The sequence below is a fragment of the Wyeomyia smithii genome, chromosome 2, assembly GCF_029784165.1.
Source record: "Wyeomyia smithii strain HCP4-BCI-WySm-NY-G18 chromosome 2, ASM2978416v1, whole genome shotgun sequence".
NCBI lineage: Eukaryota > Metazoa > Arthropoda > Insecta > Diptera > Culicidae > Wyeomyia > Wyeomyia smithii.
The window spans coordinates 14,854,000-14,870,255 of NC_073695.1; the positions used below are offsets into that span (position 1 = coordinate 14,854,000).

Below are 16,256 nucleotides of genomic sequence, written 5' to 3' on the forward strand. Positions count from 1 at the left end.
AAAGCGTTTTCTAGCGATTCGATTTCATTTTTTTTACTTTTTCTATCGCATCTGAACTTAATTTGGGATCATTTTTTGGTCTTAGATAACCTTTGTTTTGCCCTTCATAAACGTTGATTCGCATTTCTGAACTCAATTTAGATTAAATTTGATTATATTCTTAGAGACATGTCTAAGATCAATTTGGGATAATTCGATAAGGAAGATCTCCAAGGATCCAAAATATTTGTTTTAACGATGTTTTGCCTAAAAAATAATATAAATATCTATGGCCATCAATAAAGATCTTACTTGAAAAGCCAAAAGATTCATTTATATAAAATCCTTACGTATTCGTGAGAATCATTCAAAGGTAAATGCTTTTTTATATCCTAAGAAAGCCTAATTTCTACATGTGCCAGTACAAATGAAGTGTAAAATATATTCTGAGTCTTTTCCATGCTCGGTTTGATTACGAATTTTCTGGTGTCTATTATAGGAGGACATGATTGATTGAACTGTTTCAATTATTGTTGCTATCTGGAAGAATGATGGATACACACATCGCACACAAACTAGCATCAGAATATCGTTCATCTCTAGATTGTACAAACGTTCATGAAATTCGCTTGAAAACGTGACACATTGATCAATATGTTCGACGAATTATCTGTTTCACTTCAAGGAATACAGAATTAAAACTTGTTTTGTTTGCATTATACGGAGAAAACCTATCGTTGTTTTTCTCGAAAAAAGTAGTTGCATACTCACTCGAAGTTCGTATCCGCAATGAGCTCCTTCAGCGGGCTGAATCTATACTGACGTCGAACTAAACCGAGCAGACAAGCGGATTCTGGTGATTTGGCATTGATGCTACCATCGGGCATAGTGTTGGCCTCCAGCTGTTCACCCAACCATTCGACACATTTGGCAGCCATCTTCGTGCCCATATTTCGATCGAACGGCGTCGGAGATCCACCCTGTTGCATGTGACCTAAAACAAATTATGAAACCTTTCAGTTCGGCCACTGAAACTTCCACCCACATCCGTAAACCTACCCAGCACATTCGATCGGGTGGAGAATAGTCCTTTTCCCTCCTCTGAGTACAAGCGATGGATAAATTCGGTGTTGTAGTTCTCCGAAGCTTTCTCGTTACGCAGAATCAAACCGCGCTGCACACCGTCGCTCATCTTCGACGCCATGTGGTACACGTCTTGCTGCAGATCTTTAATCGAGAATTTCTCTTCGTAAATGTAGGCGGCATCAGCCCCGCCAGATAATCCAGCCAACGTGGCAAGATAACCGCAGTAGCCTCCCATGGTTTCAATAACGAACACACGGCGCTTGGTACCCTGGGCTGACTGGCGAATGCGATCGCAAATATCCGTAATTTCATTCAAAGCAGTATCAGCTCCAAGTGAGAATTCGGTGCCAGGGACGTTGTTCGAGATGGTCGCCGGAATAACGACAATCGGTATACAGAACTCCTTGTAGTTGTCCCGCTGATCGGCCAGCTGACCTGCAGCATGGTAACCTTCGAACCCACCGATAATCAGCAGAGCTTGGAAGTTGAACTCCTTGAAACGAGCCGCAATTTCCTTGAACTTGCCCTCGGGTAGCGTACGCTTCGTTCCCAGGAAAGCACCACCCTGTCCAACCCAACCGCTCACATCGGCCCACTCCATTCGTTTGATGTTTCCGCTGACCAAACCTTCAATACCGTCGTGAATACCCATGACGGTGTCACTGCGGTAAATGCAGTTTCTAACAAAAGATCGCACGGCAGCATTCATGCCGCACGCCGGAGCACCAATATGCATTACGGCCATCGTGTAGCCGCCTGCACCGCGACTCTGAGCATCGGAGGCACTCTTGGGTGGCTTCAGACGGGTCAACATTTTGTACGTCTTCAAGTTCCTGGCGAACGAGCGACCACGTAGCTGGACCGCCAGTTCCCAGTTTTTGTCGGCCATCGCTTGTGCGACGGCTTTTGTGCGCTGGACGCACTCCATCAGTGGTACACGGACGGCTTGATTTCCGTCCAGTGAAACGACGCACGGTTCAGTGTTGTCGTCAGCCTCCATCAGTGCTAGCACAGCTTCTGCGCCCATACGACAGCCCTAAAAAGTAACTGGTTTAGTGAGTGTGTGAATGGAAAGGATTTTGTAACTTACCAACACCCGATCGAACGAGCTTGGGTTGCCTCCACGTTGAACGTGACCGAGTACGGTGATTCGGGTATCCTGTTGCAGCTTATCGACCACCACCTGTTTGACTTTTTCCGCTGTGATCGGTTGACCTTCGAGATCGATCGCACCTTCCGATACGATGATGATGTTTAACCGCTGACCGGCGGAACGTTCCTGCTCGGTTTTAAGTGAAAAGTTAGGTAAATAAAAAGCAGTTGATTAGAGCTCAGTAGGTTTCAAAGTGTTAACGGTGAGTTAAAAAACATTAAGAGTTTTTTCTTCATATACTTTACGTTAACAAAATCAGTAACGTAAGATGAAAAAGCTTAGTTGTAAAAAGAAAGCGCAAAAGGCGATGATAATGTGCCAATTGATAATGTTATTGAATGGAGAGCTATTTACAGATGGTTTTAATCGAATCTATGACATCAATAAAACTACGTGCATTGTACAGCTGAACACAGTCGTCACGTCACGGGAAGCACATCTGGAAGATATTTGTCTTCCCACTGGTACACCCTTCACCATCATGCAACGCAACAATGGTTATGTGGTTCTGATAAGACAACAATCGAATTAAACCTACTGAGGTGAGAAAAAAAATACAAATAAAGCGAAGCATAACGATTTATGATGAACGAGTATGTACATTTCGCGTAGTTTAATGTTTATGTATACACGCAGCAGTTGATGAACTTTGGAACTAAGATAAGTTGGTTTTGAAATTTTTCAGTCTATTTTTCCATGTTTTACAATATATTCAAAAATTTTACTGTGATGAGTATGTATTGCAGTATGAACCTTACTTAAAATGTAGAAAGTTAAGCTTGACCGTCACCTGTTTTGTGGTAAGCTGAACCCTTTTACCTTACACCGCTTAAGCAATTATAGGTTGCGCAAAGCGCGGATTGGATGGATTGTTAATTTGTGTTGCACACGTTTGAACCCTGCACCAAGACACACCGGGACGAAAGTAACAGCTTTGCCCAGATTTGATTTGTGAAAGCGCGTCGAAAGAAACGACAACCATTGAAATGAGAAGCTCGATTGTTATTTTTTTTTTTTTGATTAGTTCTTTTAGTAGGAATTAGACCATCCCTTCTTACGCTTACTGATAAAAACAACACTAAGCAGCAATTTGTGTTCTATCGTACTCTTCCAGACAACGTTGTTCTGTACAGACTTTTACTCTTCGTAACGATGGTGATGAATTATCATTGACTTTTTGACATAAAAATTCCACTGCTGTAAAAATATTTTATCACGTTTTTCCATTGGTTAACCCCTCGGTGTTGACACTCCATCTATCACAAACATAAATTGTAGAACTCTAAAGACAAACTTCTTGTGTCCAATTGTTTTTGAAACCGCAATTAATGTAATCAAGGAAAATACTGGGTCTACCGATTTCTAATTGCATAGCATAGCAGAACGTCTATGCTCTATGTCTCTATGTCTATGTCTATCTACAGAAGATGATCAGCAAGATTAACAACTGAACTGAACTGGAGGGAATGGAAGTCAATTATACCTTCCCCGCATAACGACCCAAAACATAAGACAAAAACTTAAGCATTCTTTCTATAGATCCACAATAAAACCATAAAATGGCCTTCCTAGACTGTTGAGCCCAAGCCTATTGTGCAGTCCTGCAAACACGAAGTAAAATTTTTTTGTGTCATGTACCTAGGTATAATGTGCAAAAATCGTTTGTTATTTTACCATTCTTTCAAATAAAAAAAATAATTTTATTTTAATTTCAGTTTAACTTTCCCAAGCCACAAGGAAAATATGATGAATAGTTTGAATGTAGAATATAGGTATACGTTATGTTAAAATTTTGATTTATATTGGGAGTGGATTTTTCTTTGTAGTAGTATATCCAGCATTCCACGAGCTGTAACGGCAGATAGATTTGGTATCTAATGGAGGTTGTCAAACTACTAATTCAATGGATATTACCATTAAACCTAAACTAATTCAATGAAAATCCAACATAGATGACAAAAATCTGGTATTTAGATATCACGTTTCCCGTGAAAAAATGCTTATATGTTACTTCAAAAATTTTAAAACTCATAAATCGTACATCGTGTGGTCAAAGTTATTGAAAAAATTTACTTCGAAATATTCTCAGTAATAAGAAAAGAGTAGTTTCTAGAATCGCGAAAAATATGGTGAAAAGAATTGTAAAAGAAAGTCGATGCAAGGATAATGGAAATCTTCTAAAATACATTCAATCATTTTTTTAGCATTTCTAGCTGAAACAGTATATTGATTTCGCTATTTTTCATTGGATTGAAATTTCTCTAATAAGTCGTGTAAAACTTGGCTTTCATGTTCTGCTAACATGTTAATTTACGTCGAGAAATAATTTTCAACATGTGCAAATTAGATGACAGTATCCAGCTTTTTACGCGCCATAATGGCGGACGCTATAATGAAAAATTCGTAATATGTTACCTACCCTTTTGACAACTCTGCTTACGTCAGTTTGACTCTTCATGTGTTTCGCAAGAAAAACAATTAATATGGCAACACTAATGTTTCCAAAACTACAGAAATCACGAATCTGACGTGAGCAGAGAGGTTCACAAATTACGAACGCGCATTATAGCACCCGCCATTATGGTGCGTAAAAAGCTGGATATATTGTTACTTGAGTGGAAAATCTTTTTGCTTTTTAGGTAACAGATTTGTTACAAAAAGGAGAATTTTTCGTTGTTACTTCAACAAGTAAAAATTTTACGTGAAATTATAATAATTTTGAAATCCAAGATGGCGACATGACGCCGGTTTCTGAAAAATGACCTTAAATGACCACTACCTGTTACCCGTTAGAGATATCTGCAAATCATCCCCAAATGCCATTTCCAAATCCAAGATGACGATTTCCGGTTTGTTGAACGGAAACGGGTCTCTTACGAAAGGCAGAATATTCCATAAGGCAGAATCACCAAGAGCACGAATGGTAGAATCACAAAATGACAGATTCAATTTTGACTATATACTTTACTAACATTGTGTCATCTAGTTTCCCATTAATAACACACACTCGTGGCCTTTGGCCGACTCTATTGTCCAAGTGTTACTTGCTACCGTTCGTTCGAACTGAACTGAGGGAAAGAAAACCTGTTTGAATAATCCTAGAAATCCAGTAGATCAGTCGTTTGTATGCGAGAGGCCGCCGCTTCCAACGGCGGGTCGGAGGCCGGCTTCTTGCCCTCGATTATGCGTCTTCGTCGCATGAATTGTTTTATGTTAATTATACCCAACATCGAAAAATAACCTCCCGCGACGCCGTGAAAGTCTTGAGGACCTAAGCCAAACCAGTTTGCGCGTGCCGGATCTAATAATTGGGCTTGATTTGCACCTTTCGCCAAAACTGGTCGTTACTGCGACCAGTTACTAAGAATGGTTACCAAATAATAATAAATAATAGATGTAGAGTAGCAGCTTTGGTTCCGTGACCAGGATTCGCACCAATTTTCCATCACACACTTGGGCCAAGTGCCAAGTGACTTGGCTATCGTGAGTCAGGTTTGGATTCTGCCTTTCGTGCCCTTCGAAATTCTGTCTTTCATACTTCCGCCTTTTCAAATATTTTGCCTTGTGTGTACGGTCTTAGAATTCTGCCTTTCGTGCTTCTGCCTTTTGTGATTCTGCCTTCTGTGGCGAATTCGTTGAAAACAGCCCAAAATAGGCACATCAAGGTACAAAAGGCCCCTAATCGCGACAAGAAGCAGAACAAGTCCGCCAAAACCCGTGCCAGGAAGTTGTACCTCAACATGTTGACGAAAGTTGAATGCTGCATCATGGTCGACGAAACATATGTGAAGGCTGACTTCAAACAGATCCCCGGCAACCTGTTTTTTACGGCCAAGGATATGTTCAGCGTTCCGGAGCATGTCCGTACTCAGAAGATGTCCAAATTTGCGAAGAAATTCCTGGTTTGGCAAGCCATCTGCACGTGCGGGAAGCGGAGTGCACCTTTCGTGACCCAGGACACTTGGAAGACAGCACATTGGAATTGATAGGTATATTCCTGGGACAGTTACCCTACTGATATTCGATTCTTCGTTTTTCAACCATCTGTGTAGAAAATGTAAATCCTGGACGGAGATTGCATTTCACTGCATTCCCAAACATCAAGCTCAGGTTCAAACATTTGAAATCGTCTTACAAAATTGTATTTTTTACGATTCAGTTTTCATTATTGATTACTAGGGGATCGATGCGAGAAGTTTTTAGAATATTTAGATGGCCTGTTAGGTGTGTGTGTGGAACTTTTCTAGATCCCACTGTCTGGCAGTGATGTAGTGAAAAAAAGAAAGTTGCAATTATCTTTCATTTCTGCAACTATCTTTGTTTCGGGATCTAGAAGGTGTTAGCTCTACCGACCTTCCAAAGACCCTTTACAGAATGACTGAGTACTTGCAGTACATTCCGGAGTAATTTTCCAATCGGTAAGCCCCGCCTCAAAATAATATTAGAATCTTGCAGATTTTATTATTATTTTCAGACTTTAAATTCGTTTGATACATTTGTATCAAAAAAATTGACCCGTATTTAATAGCATGTTATATTTATTGGCAAGAGGATGCAGAAATTCAACTGTCGTACTGCACCAATATTAAACACAATCATAGCGAAATGCTAAGCTAGAAAAGAACGCTTTAAAATCGATCCACATTCTATTCATTGATGCCCATTTAGATGACCTGTTAGGTTACCTTAAACGAGTTTTAAAGATCTTTTGATTCTTGAAGCGCTTTTTCAGCTTCTAATTGTATAAATTGATGCAGTGGAAACATAGGTGTACTTCTCAAAGCACCTGTTTTTGAAAGAGTGGCTAGCCGTTGAAGTTTTCGTTTTTGGCCTCCAGATCAGAGAAGCGTAGGTGATCCTGGGTCGAATGAATCCAATTTTCGGTTTTAGTCCCCACTACTTACCAAAAGTATTATTACATATCCATAGATTATTTGTAGCTTTGTTTGTCTGCTCTAAACGTATATTTCAGTTATGTTTTTAGTCAAGGAGTACTCCTAAGTATTTGACGTTGTCTGAGAGTTTCAAGAGCTATTATAATTAATCAGCATAATGTTTTTCCTTCGTGTAAATGGAGCGATACAATTTTTTTAAGGATCTACATTCAAGCCCTATCGCACCATGAGGAAAGAATGTTTGAGGCGATTTGCATTCGGTTAGCGATCATACTTTCCACGAACAATTATGACTACCAATATCATCAGTAAATGCAACTATTTCAAAATCTGTCTATCCATTTTTTAAGAATATCATCAACTATTAAAGATCACAATAGAGAAAACATCACGCCTCCTTTACATTTTCATTTTAAATGTACAATTATGTAAGAGCTTATCAAGTTTGCTGTTAATCCAGAACAATGCAATTATCGAAACCACGTTTCTTCATAGCTGCAGTCATTGAGTCAAATGCTTCGTCAATATCAAGAAACACTGCAGGTGAGATTTCTTTTTTCGGAACTGAAATTCAGACGTCAATTTTAATTCCAAGATGGTAACTTTCTATTTCCGGAAAATAGCCCAAAATTACCAAATACCATCAAATATGGGTAACAGAATGATGACTAGAGACCGGAAATCTTCTAGATATTTAAATTAGTTCAAAATGGCCAATTTTGGTACACTAAGCTCGCTTTTTACGCGTTTTTATGCGGTTTTTTTACGCGGATTCCGGAATTTACGCGTTTTTTACGCGGATTCCGGAATTTACGCGGTATTTTTTTTTGCGCAGATTTCGGTTTCCCTTCACTCGGAATGCAGAATTAACGCTGGTTTTTTTTTACGCGGATTCCGGAATTTACGCGGTTTTTTTTACGCGGCATGTTTCCACGCGTAAAAAGCGACTTTGGTGTATTTCGATTTCTTGAAAACAGCCTGGAATTGGTTAAAACCAATATATGGACATTTCGGGCACAAGGATAATGTTCAGAGATCGTGAATCGATTCCAAACGTCTTTCAAAAATCCAAAATGGCGACTTTCGGTTTTTTAAAAACCACCTAAAAGGACTAAATGGCATCCAGAATGAATGTTTCTGGAACAGGAATGATGTCCAGAGGTCGTAGATAGTCTCGAGACGTCATTTTTAAATTGAACGTTCAACTAGTAAGAAATAACTCATTCTCGTGCGTGGATCCAATGATGAATGGAACCCAAATAATTCAGAAAACTGTTGAAACACATGTTTCTTCATGAGAAATACCAATTATTTATGGAGTAATTGTCGTTTTCCCGAAACGCTTTTTGCAGAGGTTTGCGGTGTTTACGATAGAGACTCAGCAGATCAACTTAAATCAAAACGTTCATATTATTTTATTAGTTTTTAGGTGTGCCAGGTATCTCAACGATTATAAGTATTTTCTTTTCAGGGCAAAAGGGAACGTTTTTCTCACAGAAAAAAAAAAAAACATGTTTTAAGCACTAAAAATAGCATTAAAAATTTTTATTCGGCAAAGGTAAACGTAGTATATTTAGAAACGATCGTTCAAAGATCGGAGAATTCAATAACGAACATTTAAAAAAAAGATGAAGAAAGTTGGTTTAGTAGTTTAAACGCAAACGCAAACACGGCAAAGTCATTTTTTGAGGAACACCATTCTGAGATAAACGTGTATAAAGTTTCAAGTTTAGTCTATAGCCTGTACGAGGCGTGCTTCAAATCGCTCTAACTTTCTCCCTATTGCTCAGATCTTTTGAAAATTTGTGAAAATGTTTACAAGAAGTTGTACTTTAACCCATTCCCCGTGGGTGATGCCTTATGACATCACCTGACATATACATTTTGATAACAGTTTAACAACTACACTTGACACTTCTAACGATGAAAATATTCTAAGCAGTTTGTGCCAATTATGCATGCGGTTGCTGAGAAATAAGAGTTTGAATGTCATTTTTCGATGTTAAAACTGATTTCTCTCCGCGGGGATAGGGTTAAGATAATGCAATAAACTAATTTTCGATTTTCTGAAAACTAAAAAGGTATGTACCCCTGAGGCAAAAGAAAACTTATCGCGACAATTTTGTTAGTCTTACATTAATATTAAACCATCGATAAATTTGGCGAACAGATTGTAATTGGCTCCGCCAAAATTATAGCAGTTTGTTAATAAACGCTAATAGAAACTGTGAGTTTCAATACTACATGCAAAATTTTTACTTGTTACTTCAACGTTACTATCAACGAAAAATTCTCCTTCTGGTAACAAATTTGTTACTTAAAAAGCATTAACACTCATCTCCAGTCAAGTAGCAACACATATTGTCGTATATTTTGCATATGTTACTAGTTTCTCCCTTCTCCATTTCATCCGGTGTACGTGCATTAGTTTGTTCGTCGTACACATGCAGAGCAAAGTAAAAATATGACAAAAGCTGCAAGGTATATTATTCTGCTCTATCATACAGTACGCAAATGTTACTTCTAATGTCGCAACTGTACCAATAGAACAGTTAAAATAAAACTATTTTTTTAAGTTCAGGTCTTTCTGACGATAGTTTCTACATCTTTTCTTCGAAATTTTTCTCCTTGGTAAATATCTATCGAGGATTTACTGCCAATATTTTATAGCCAAAGTCATTGAAATCAATTCTACAATGCACAATTCATGAGTTAAAACTGGGGGAGCTAATCAAAAAATTCGGTTTAGGTTTAGTTGAGTAACTTTGTATTTTTTTAATTTTATTTTTGTTCGTTGGTGAGGAAATAATGTAAATTCTAAGAAATATCGTGCCAATTGACTCGATCATAATGAACATCTGCAAACAACGTTTTGGTTTCTAGCATATTATTAACGATATCAAATAACATTTCTCTCCAAGCAAATTTTAAATTAACGCTGGCAGAAATTAAGCAAAAATTGTAAGTGTTACTGGAAAGTAAATTTATTAAGTCAACTTTTATGTAATGACAAGGCAGCTTTTTTAGCCTAGTGAAACACAATGATGCTTCAAAGAATTATAAAATTGTATGAAATAACATCAGTAAGTACAGTCAACGTAAATCATAATCTGTATAAAATAAACCCAAATGACCATTTTCATAGTGCAGTCAATGATGAATATTAATGCAAAGGTATTTTTAAAAGACGTCGACAAATAATCGACAGCTTTAATATCAGATAATCCTTTCGAAATTAGAAACCCAGCTACGAAAGTTGTTTCATTATCTAATCACCTAATCATTAAGACGAGTAAAAGTATAGTCTGGAAGAGCGCTGAAGAAGAACATCGTTTCTGCTTGGGCCGCAAGGTCCAACGTAAACAAAAAATGTTCCATATATATACAAATGAAAAGCGTTACCCGTTCCGCGCATGTCGCGGGGGAACTCCAGTGCGTACCTGCAGAATCTTATCACACAATTTATCGGGCCAATTGTTCGGAACTGGATCTTCCGGTATGAACACAAAATCCGCCTCACTAGACAATGAAGCCATGAGGGCTAAGTAACTATAAAATAATAAATGGATGTGATTGATGAATCAAAACATATAAAGAGAGATGGGTGGTAAAAAAATAGCAAAACAGAAATCTCGGGAACACGCGCTAAGTGTCTATTAAACTCGACGGAGATACAGGTCGCTTTCTCCTTCATTACTACAAGACCTATTGAACTACCGGTACAGATTAGATTACAATATGGCAGGAAACCGCGCTAGTTTTGCAAATTGATTACCACAAATTTGACAAATTATATCATCGTTAGCACCGAAGCGTTTCCCATTCTTTTTTCGGGTCTCCGAACGCCCATCACAATCTTATCAGCTAGGGTGATTATTTTTACCTAAATTAAGCCACGACCGCAAGGTTGAAGTAGAATACTTTTACAAGAAAGATAACCCGGTTGCTTGCGTGTCAGTCATTTTTTCTAGTAAATAAACGTTGACCGTTCATTGGCAGTATTGTAATTTCACTTTGTTTGATATTTTGAATCTATTTTGTTGAATATTTTTAAAATTTTGCGCAAATGAGAAGTTGAAGTGCTGCCGAATTGTAATATGCACATGCGATGCGATTCGCCTTACCGTGGTAGATGTACAGCTCTTCTTAAGGCGAAGTAGAGCTATACATTTCAACACATTTCGTCTTGCCGAATCGCATCGCGCCGTCATTTGCGTTCTGCATAACCATAGCCAAACACTTAGCGACGCAAACACGTAATAATAGCCAGAGCATGCATGTAGATGACGATAATCAACTTTGGATTATAGCGCAAAACGAGAAAATATTAACTCTTCAAATATCCATTTGTGTTCTTCAAATTTCAGTTGATCTCTGATATCTGATGTCTGTTTAATATCTGATGAAGGCTCTTATATAGGCCAAATAATGCATTCCTAATTTACTAGGTCCATAACTCTGTCGACCGTGCTTGGGAAAGCAATCATATAACGACCAATCAGAGGTCTAATTTTTCGTTTTGACAAGGCTTGACTATTTTCAATAGTACAATAGTGTGAATAATAAAATTACAATTATCTTCTTTTGGGAAGAATCTTAGAAGATTTTCCAATCTATTGCAGCAAAAATGAAGGAAATCCATCGAAAACTAACCGATTTATTAGCATTTGAAATTGGACATATTTTTCACTTTTTTCGGTTCTAGATTTTCATTTCACATCCCTATGTAGCCGAACTTCCTGAGAGAAGTATTCTACTTCAAAAAAAAAAACAGAAGATGCTGTGTGTATGTTCGCACGCGTGTAAGCAAGAGTATTTGTGCCTAACTGTGTTGATGTTCTTGGAGAGATATGGAAGCCAATCAAACTGAGAATGAAAAGAAAAATCAAATTGCACTCACTACAAACCAATTAACGTGAACTAGGACAAAGAATCACAGCCAATTCTATTATTATTATTATTTTTTATACGCATACGGAGGTTCTATTCTCAGCATTCAAGTGGTTGTACAAGAGAGATTTGATGAAATAATGCAGAACTTGCAGCTTCGACAGACAGTTTTGAATTGAAATGTTCTCCAGTTCAAGTGCTTGATAAGCAGTCAAATAAATTTTCCAATAAATTCGTGTGAATGGCATTGAACTTTATTATACTTCTTGAGGGATTTCACGCAATTTCGTCTATGGAGTTGGCAACCCCTCTCGGATTTCAGTTAAACTTTGTGAGTTTCATGATTGATTTTTTGTAAGTTATGTGAGTAATTTTTAAAATGTGAACAATCTCACATAGCTCTGCTGGAATCTAAGAGAAAGCTGCCAACGATTGAGTGAATTGGCGTAACAATCCTGTTCTATCCAAGGCGTGACCTCATAATAAGAGCCGAGAAAAAATATTTTGCAAATCATAAACGTTATGAAAATGCCACACGATTCCACCGTGTTGCTTCTAATCAGCACTCCCATGGTCAGACCGGGCACGTGAAGCATTACATCGCATCGGCCTGATTACAGCGAAAGTCCGATGTAAACAAAGTCGACCACGAGACTGAACTTGACTGGGCCAGTGGAACGTCACAGGGGACGCGCATTCTAGCTACTAGACGGAAATTTTGCTCTCCACCGAACGGTGGTGGTGGTGTTACTATTGTTGTTGTTGTTGTTGTATACTGATTATGGTTGCAAATAAAAGCAAAATTTTGAAACGAAAGTCTGGATCGAATGACGAATGCTAAACCGGCAATGATTAGTGAGCCGAGATAAGCAAGGTTGTGTTTGTCGGGTATTGTCTGTAGAAACTACACACCGAGTGTGGGGTTTTTGATAACAGATGAAAGTGATTACGCGCGAGTGCAGCTTTAATGTTTTGGCGGCATTTGGTCGTGGCTATTCAAACAGAACTCGACGAAGGAAAACAAAAATCGTAGAATGTCCAATAGAGATAAGTGACTTTTCACCTACGCACATTAATGAACGTGTAAACTCATGTAAAGTTGATTTGTTTCCTCCAAACTGTAAATCATCGCATCTCGTTGCTCCAACTTTTTATCACTTTTTACCATTTTTGGTCGATAATGTTCAGCAGCTTCCCCCGATTCATGATCACGAATGAAAAATTCATTCAGAAACGAGTTTAGAACTTATAATAAGTATTCAACTGAATATTTGTCCAGCTGCCAAAAACATAGCATAGCAAACAAAAAGGCGATTTGTAAATACTTTCCTCAACTAGGTGCACTAATACATTCGTACGTGAAAAGGTCTATAGTAGCCAGAACAGTGAAAATAAAAGAAGCGTGCTGGGGTGAATAGTTTCTTGCCTGTAACAATTGTTTGCAGAGTCTTTCGGGCCAATCTAGTTTTGGTGGATCTTCGGGGATGAAAATGTAATCGGCCTCGGCGCCAAGACCGGCAACTACTGCTAGATAACTGTGAATGATTGGAATGCAATGGATTTTGTTTGTTTGTTTGTTTGTTTGCTAGCTTGATTACACTAATTAGGCGAGAGTTGAATTTCGATTCAGTTGTCATCGCTTTAGTTACGTCTCGTCGTACATTTGCTCCACCTATGTAAGTGTCGGATTGCGTCATGATAGTATAATAATAGGAACGGTCCTTTTTCATAAGGAATGTATCAAACAACATAGATCTCAGGAATAGTGGGCAGATTTTAACAATGGAACGATGCGGGCGGCAAGAATAGGGGATTTTTTGAGAGAGTGTGAACGTTCAAGAGTACATAAAAAATTCTTGCCTGCTCCAGTTTACTGCAAATCTTTGCCTCCCAGTCATGAGGGGGAGGAGATTCTGGAATGAAAACATAATCAGCCTCGGAAATCACACCAGCAACGACTGCAAGATATCTACGGATCAGAACGTTCACCAAAAAGAGAATCAAATAGTTGATTTATGGTCGGTTATTAGGGGTAACTAAGTTCTGCCAAATTTTGCTTCCTCCAGAGACCGAATTTCCCTAAGTCAGTAACTAATCTACGTTCGAAGACAAATCTACACACGCAACCAGAATCTTACCCGCAGTGCCTGCCCATGACCTCCAAAATGAAGGTCCTCTGATGCGAATAGGCAGTGCTGACGATCGCATCGATGGCCTCGATGATGCGATGCAGTGCCGAATCGGTACCGATGGTCATGTCCGTGCCGCAGAAATCGTTATCGATCGATCCGACCATACCGACGATGTGCAAGCTCTTGTAGTTGAGCCTTTGATCCTGTGTGATCTTACCCGAGGCCAGCAGTTCATCCAGCAGGCTGCCCCATTCCACACGGAATAGATTAGCACCGGTCAGCGAACCGTCACCTCCGATTACGACCAAATTGGTGATGCCACGGCTTACCAGATTGTAGGCGGCTTGCAGACGAACGGCACGCTCGCGGAAGCCTGCACAACGGGCCGAACCGATCACCGTGCCACCGCGGTGGATAATACTGGATACTGAGGACCAGTTCGCCTCTATGATGTTGTCACCGCCGTCCACCATACCCTGGTAGCCTTCGCGGATGAAGTACACCTGAAAACAAAAAGGGAAAAGACAGCAAAGTCAGGTCGATACTGATGAAATTAAACTATTTTAAGCTGCCGTCATCTCGATTCAAATAACTGTTGTGATTCTTGCTTGTTATAAATAAATATTGACTATTAAACAGGCCATAAGTCTCCTGTAACTGCTGAAGACTTTGCAGTCCAGCGAAGGCCTAACGTTCGGACGATAAGAAACCAAGTTTATCACCTTAACAGGACTTCGAGAAAAGACGCCTTAAAGCGCTACAGAGGATTGTCGTTAACTATCAAGAATGACAAAATCATTGTAGATAGTTTGTGGTAGTTAATCCATGCGTATCACTTTTACAAACCTGCGAAATATTCATAATTTTCGATTTATAATATGGAAGTTAAGAATTTATTTATTTATTTATTTTAGATTTTTATATTTATTATTGGTGCGTTTTAATTCTAACCTGATAAAATCAAAATATCTCAAATAACGCGGTGGGACTTCTATATGAACATACGCTAGAATAATAGCTGAATCTATAGCAGTTTTTGTATGCACAAAACTCTTTTCGGTTTATGCCTCCCTCAAACGCTTCCAATCTTTGAAGACTGCAACTGCAATTTTTATAGGGAGGCAGTTCGTTGAGAATGCTCCATGGAAAGAACCTCAGCGCCACAACAGCAAACTTCAACATAGATGTGGTCAGCGAGTAGTACAACGCACGAGAAAAATAAGTCTCCAAATTCTTTGGAAATTCGGTATATGAACCCTGGGTTTTGATTAGCTTTTGTCATCACAACGGAATAGTAGTCCCTAAAGAAAGAGAATCGTAACGAGACTCACTCCAAGGTCTATGATCACAGATGCTTTCTCTGTATGTTCGCCTCTAATCGTGTAGTTCCAACTAATCGGATTCTATCGACGAGTGAATGAGATTACGGAGTATTTGTTCATTCTAAGAACGAACACATCGTTCAAGAATAAGAAGAAAAACAGAGGGACCAGATGGCTGCCCTGAGGACACCAGTAAGATTTGTAGCTAGACTGAGTGACTGATTTGACCCAAATTATGCGAATCACGATCAACGCAATCGAACGCGATTGATCAAAGCGACGATGGATCGAGTGATGTGTGTAGTTCGAATATCGGGAGCACTCTCGAGCCCCTTCGAAACCTGAAGAGGTCTAAGGCAAGGTGATGGTCTCTCGTGCCTGCTGTTTAACATTGCCCTGGAAGGTGTCATTTGAAGAGCGGGGATTAACACGAGTGGCACGATATCCCAGAAGTCGGTTCAACTGTTTGGTTTCGTCGACGATATCGACATTTCAAGCTTATTGCTCTACTATACCGAGCCTCTGGACATCCTAACAATATCAGGCCTCTGGACATCCTAACTATTCCCAGGCTCGACTCAATTGACTTCCGAAAATGCACAGGACTTCTACATGGCTCAACCTAGCTCAATTCACGACAAGGTTAAAGCTCAAGAATTAGCCAGTGTAATATTCACGACGTCAAGAGTTGAATGGGCAGTGGATTCCTTAAAGCCCTTTAAATCGCCGGGGCCAGATGGGATTTATCCAGTGCTTTTACAAAAAAGCAAGGATATTATAGTCCCCTGTCTGGTGGAGA

The 16,256-nt window shown here is 39.1% G+C and overlaps 1 protein-coding gene across 3 annotated transcripts in view; it reads right to left on the bottom strand.

Moving 5' to 3' along the window:
* Nucleotides 1-16,256, bottom strand: part of LOC129722409 (ATP-dependent 6-phosphofructokinase) — a 48,204-nt gene that overhangs the window by 14,669 nt on the left and 17,279 nt on the right. Inside the window, exons 2-6 of one of the 3 annotated variants that reach the window (XM_055675816.1) lie at nt 14,142-14,638; nt 10,554-10,662; nt 2,156-2,344; nt 1,039-2,101; nt 751-973 (exon numbers count right to left, since the gene is read on the bottom strand). In XM_055675816.1, the coding sequence (XP_055531791.1) occupies nt 751-973; nt 1,039-2,101; nt 2,156-2,344; nt 10,554-10,662; nt 14,142-14,638 (2,081 nt within the window). Of the gene's footprint in view, nt 1-750; nt 974-1,038; nt 2,102-2,155; nt 2,345-10,553; nt 10,663-13,429; nt 13,539-13,863; nt 13,973-14,141; nt 14,639-16,256 lie in introns of all 3 variants that reach the window. The other 2 variants (XM_055675815.1, XM_055675817.1) reach the window with 2 other exon arrangements.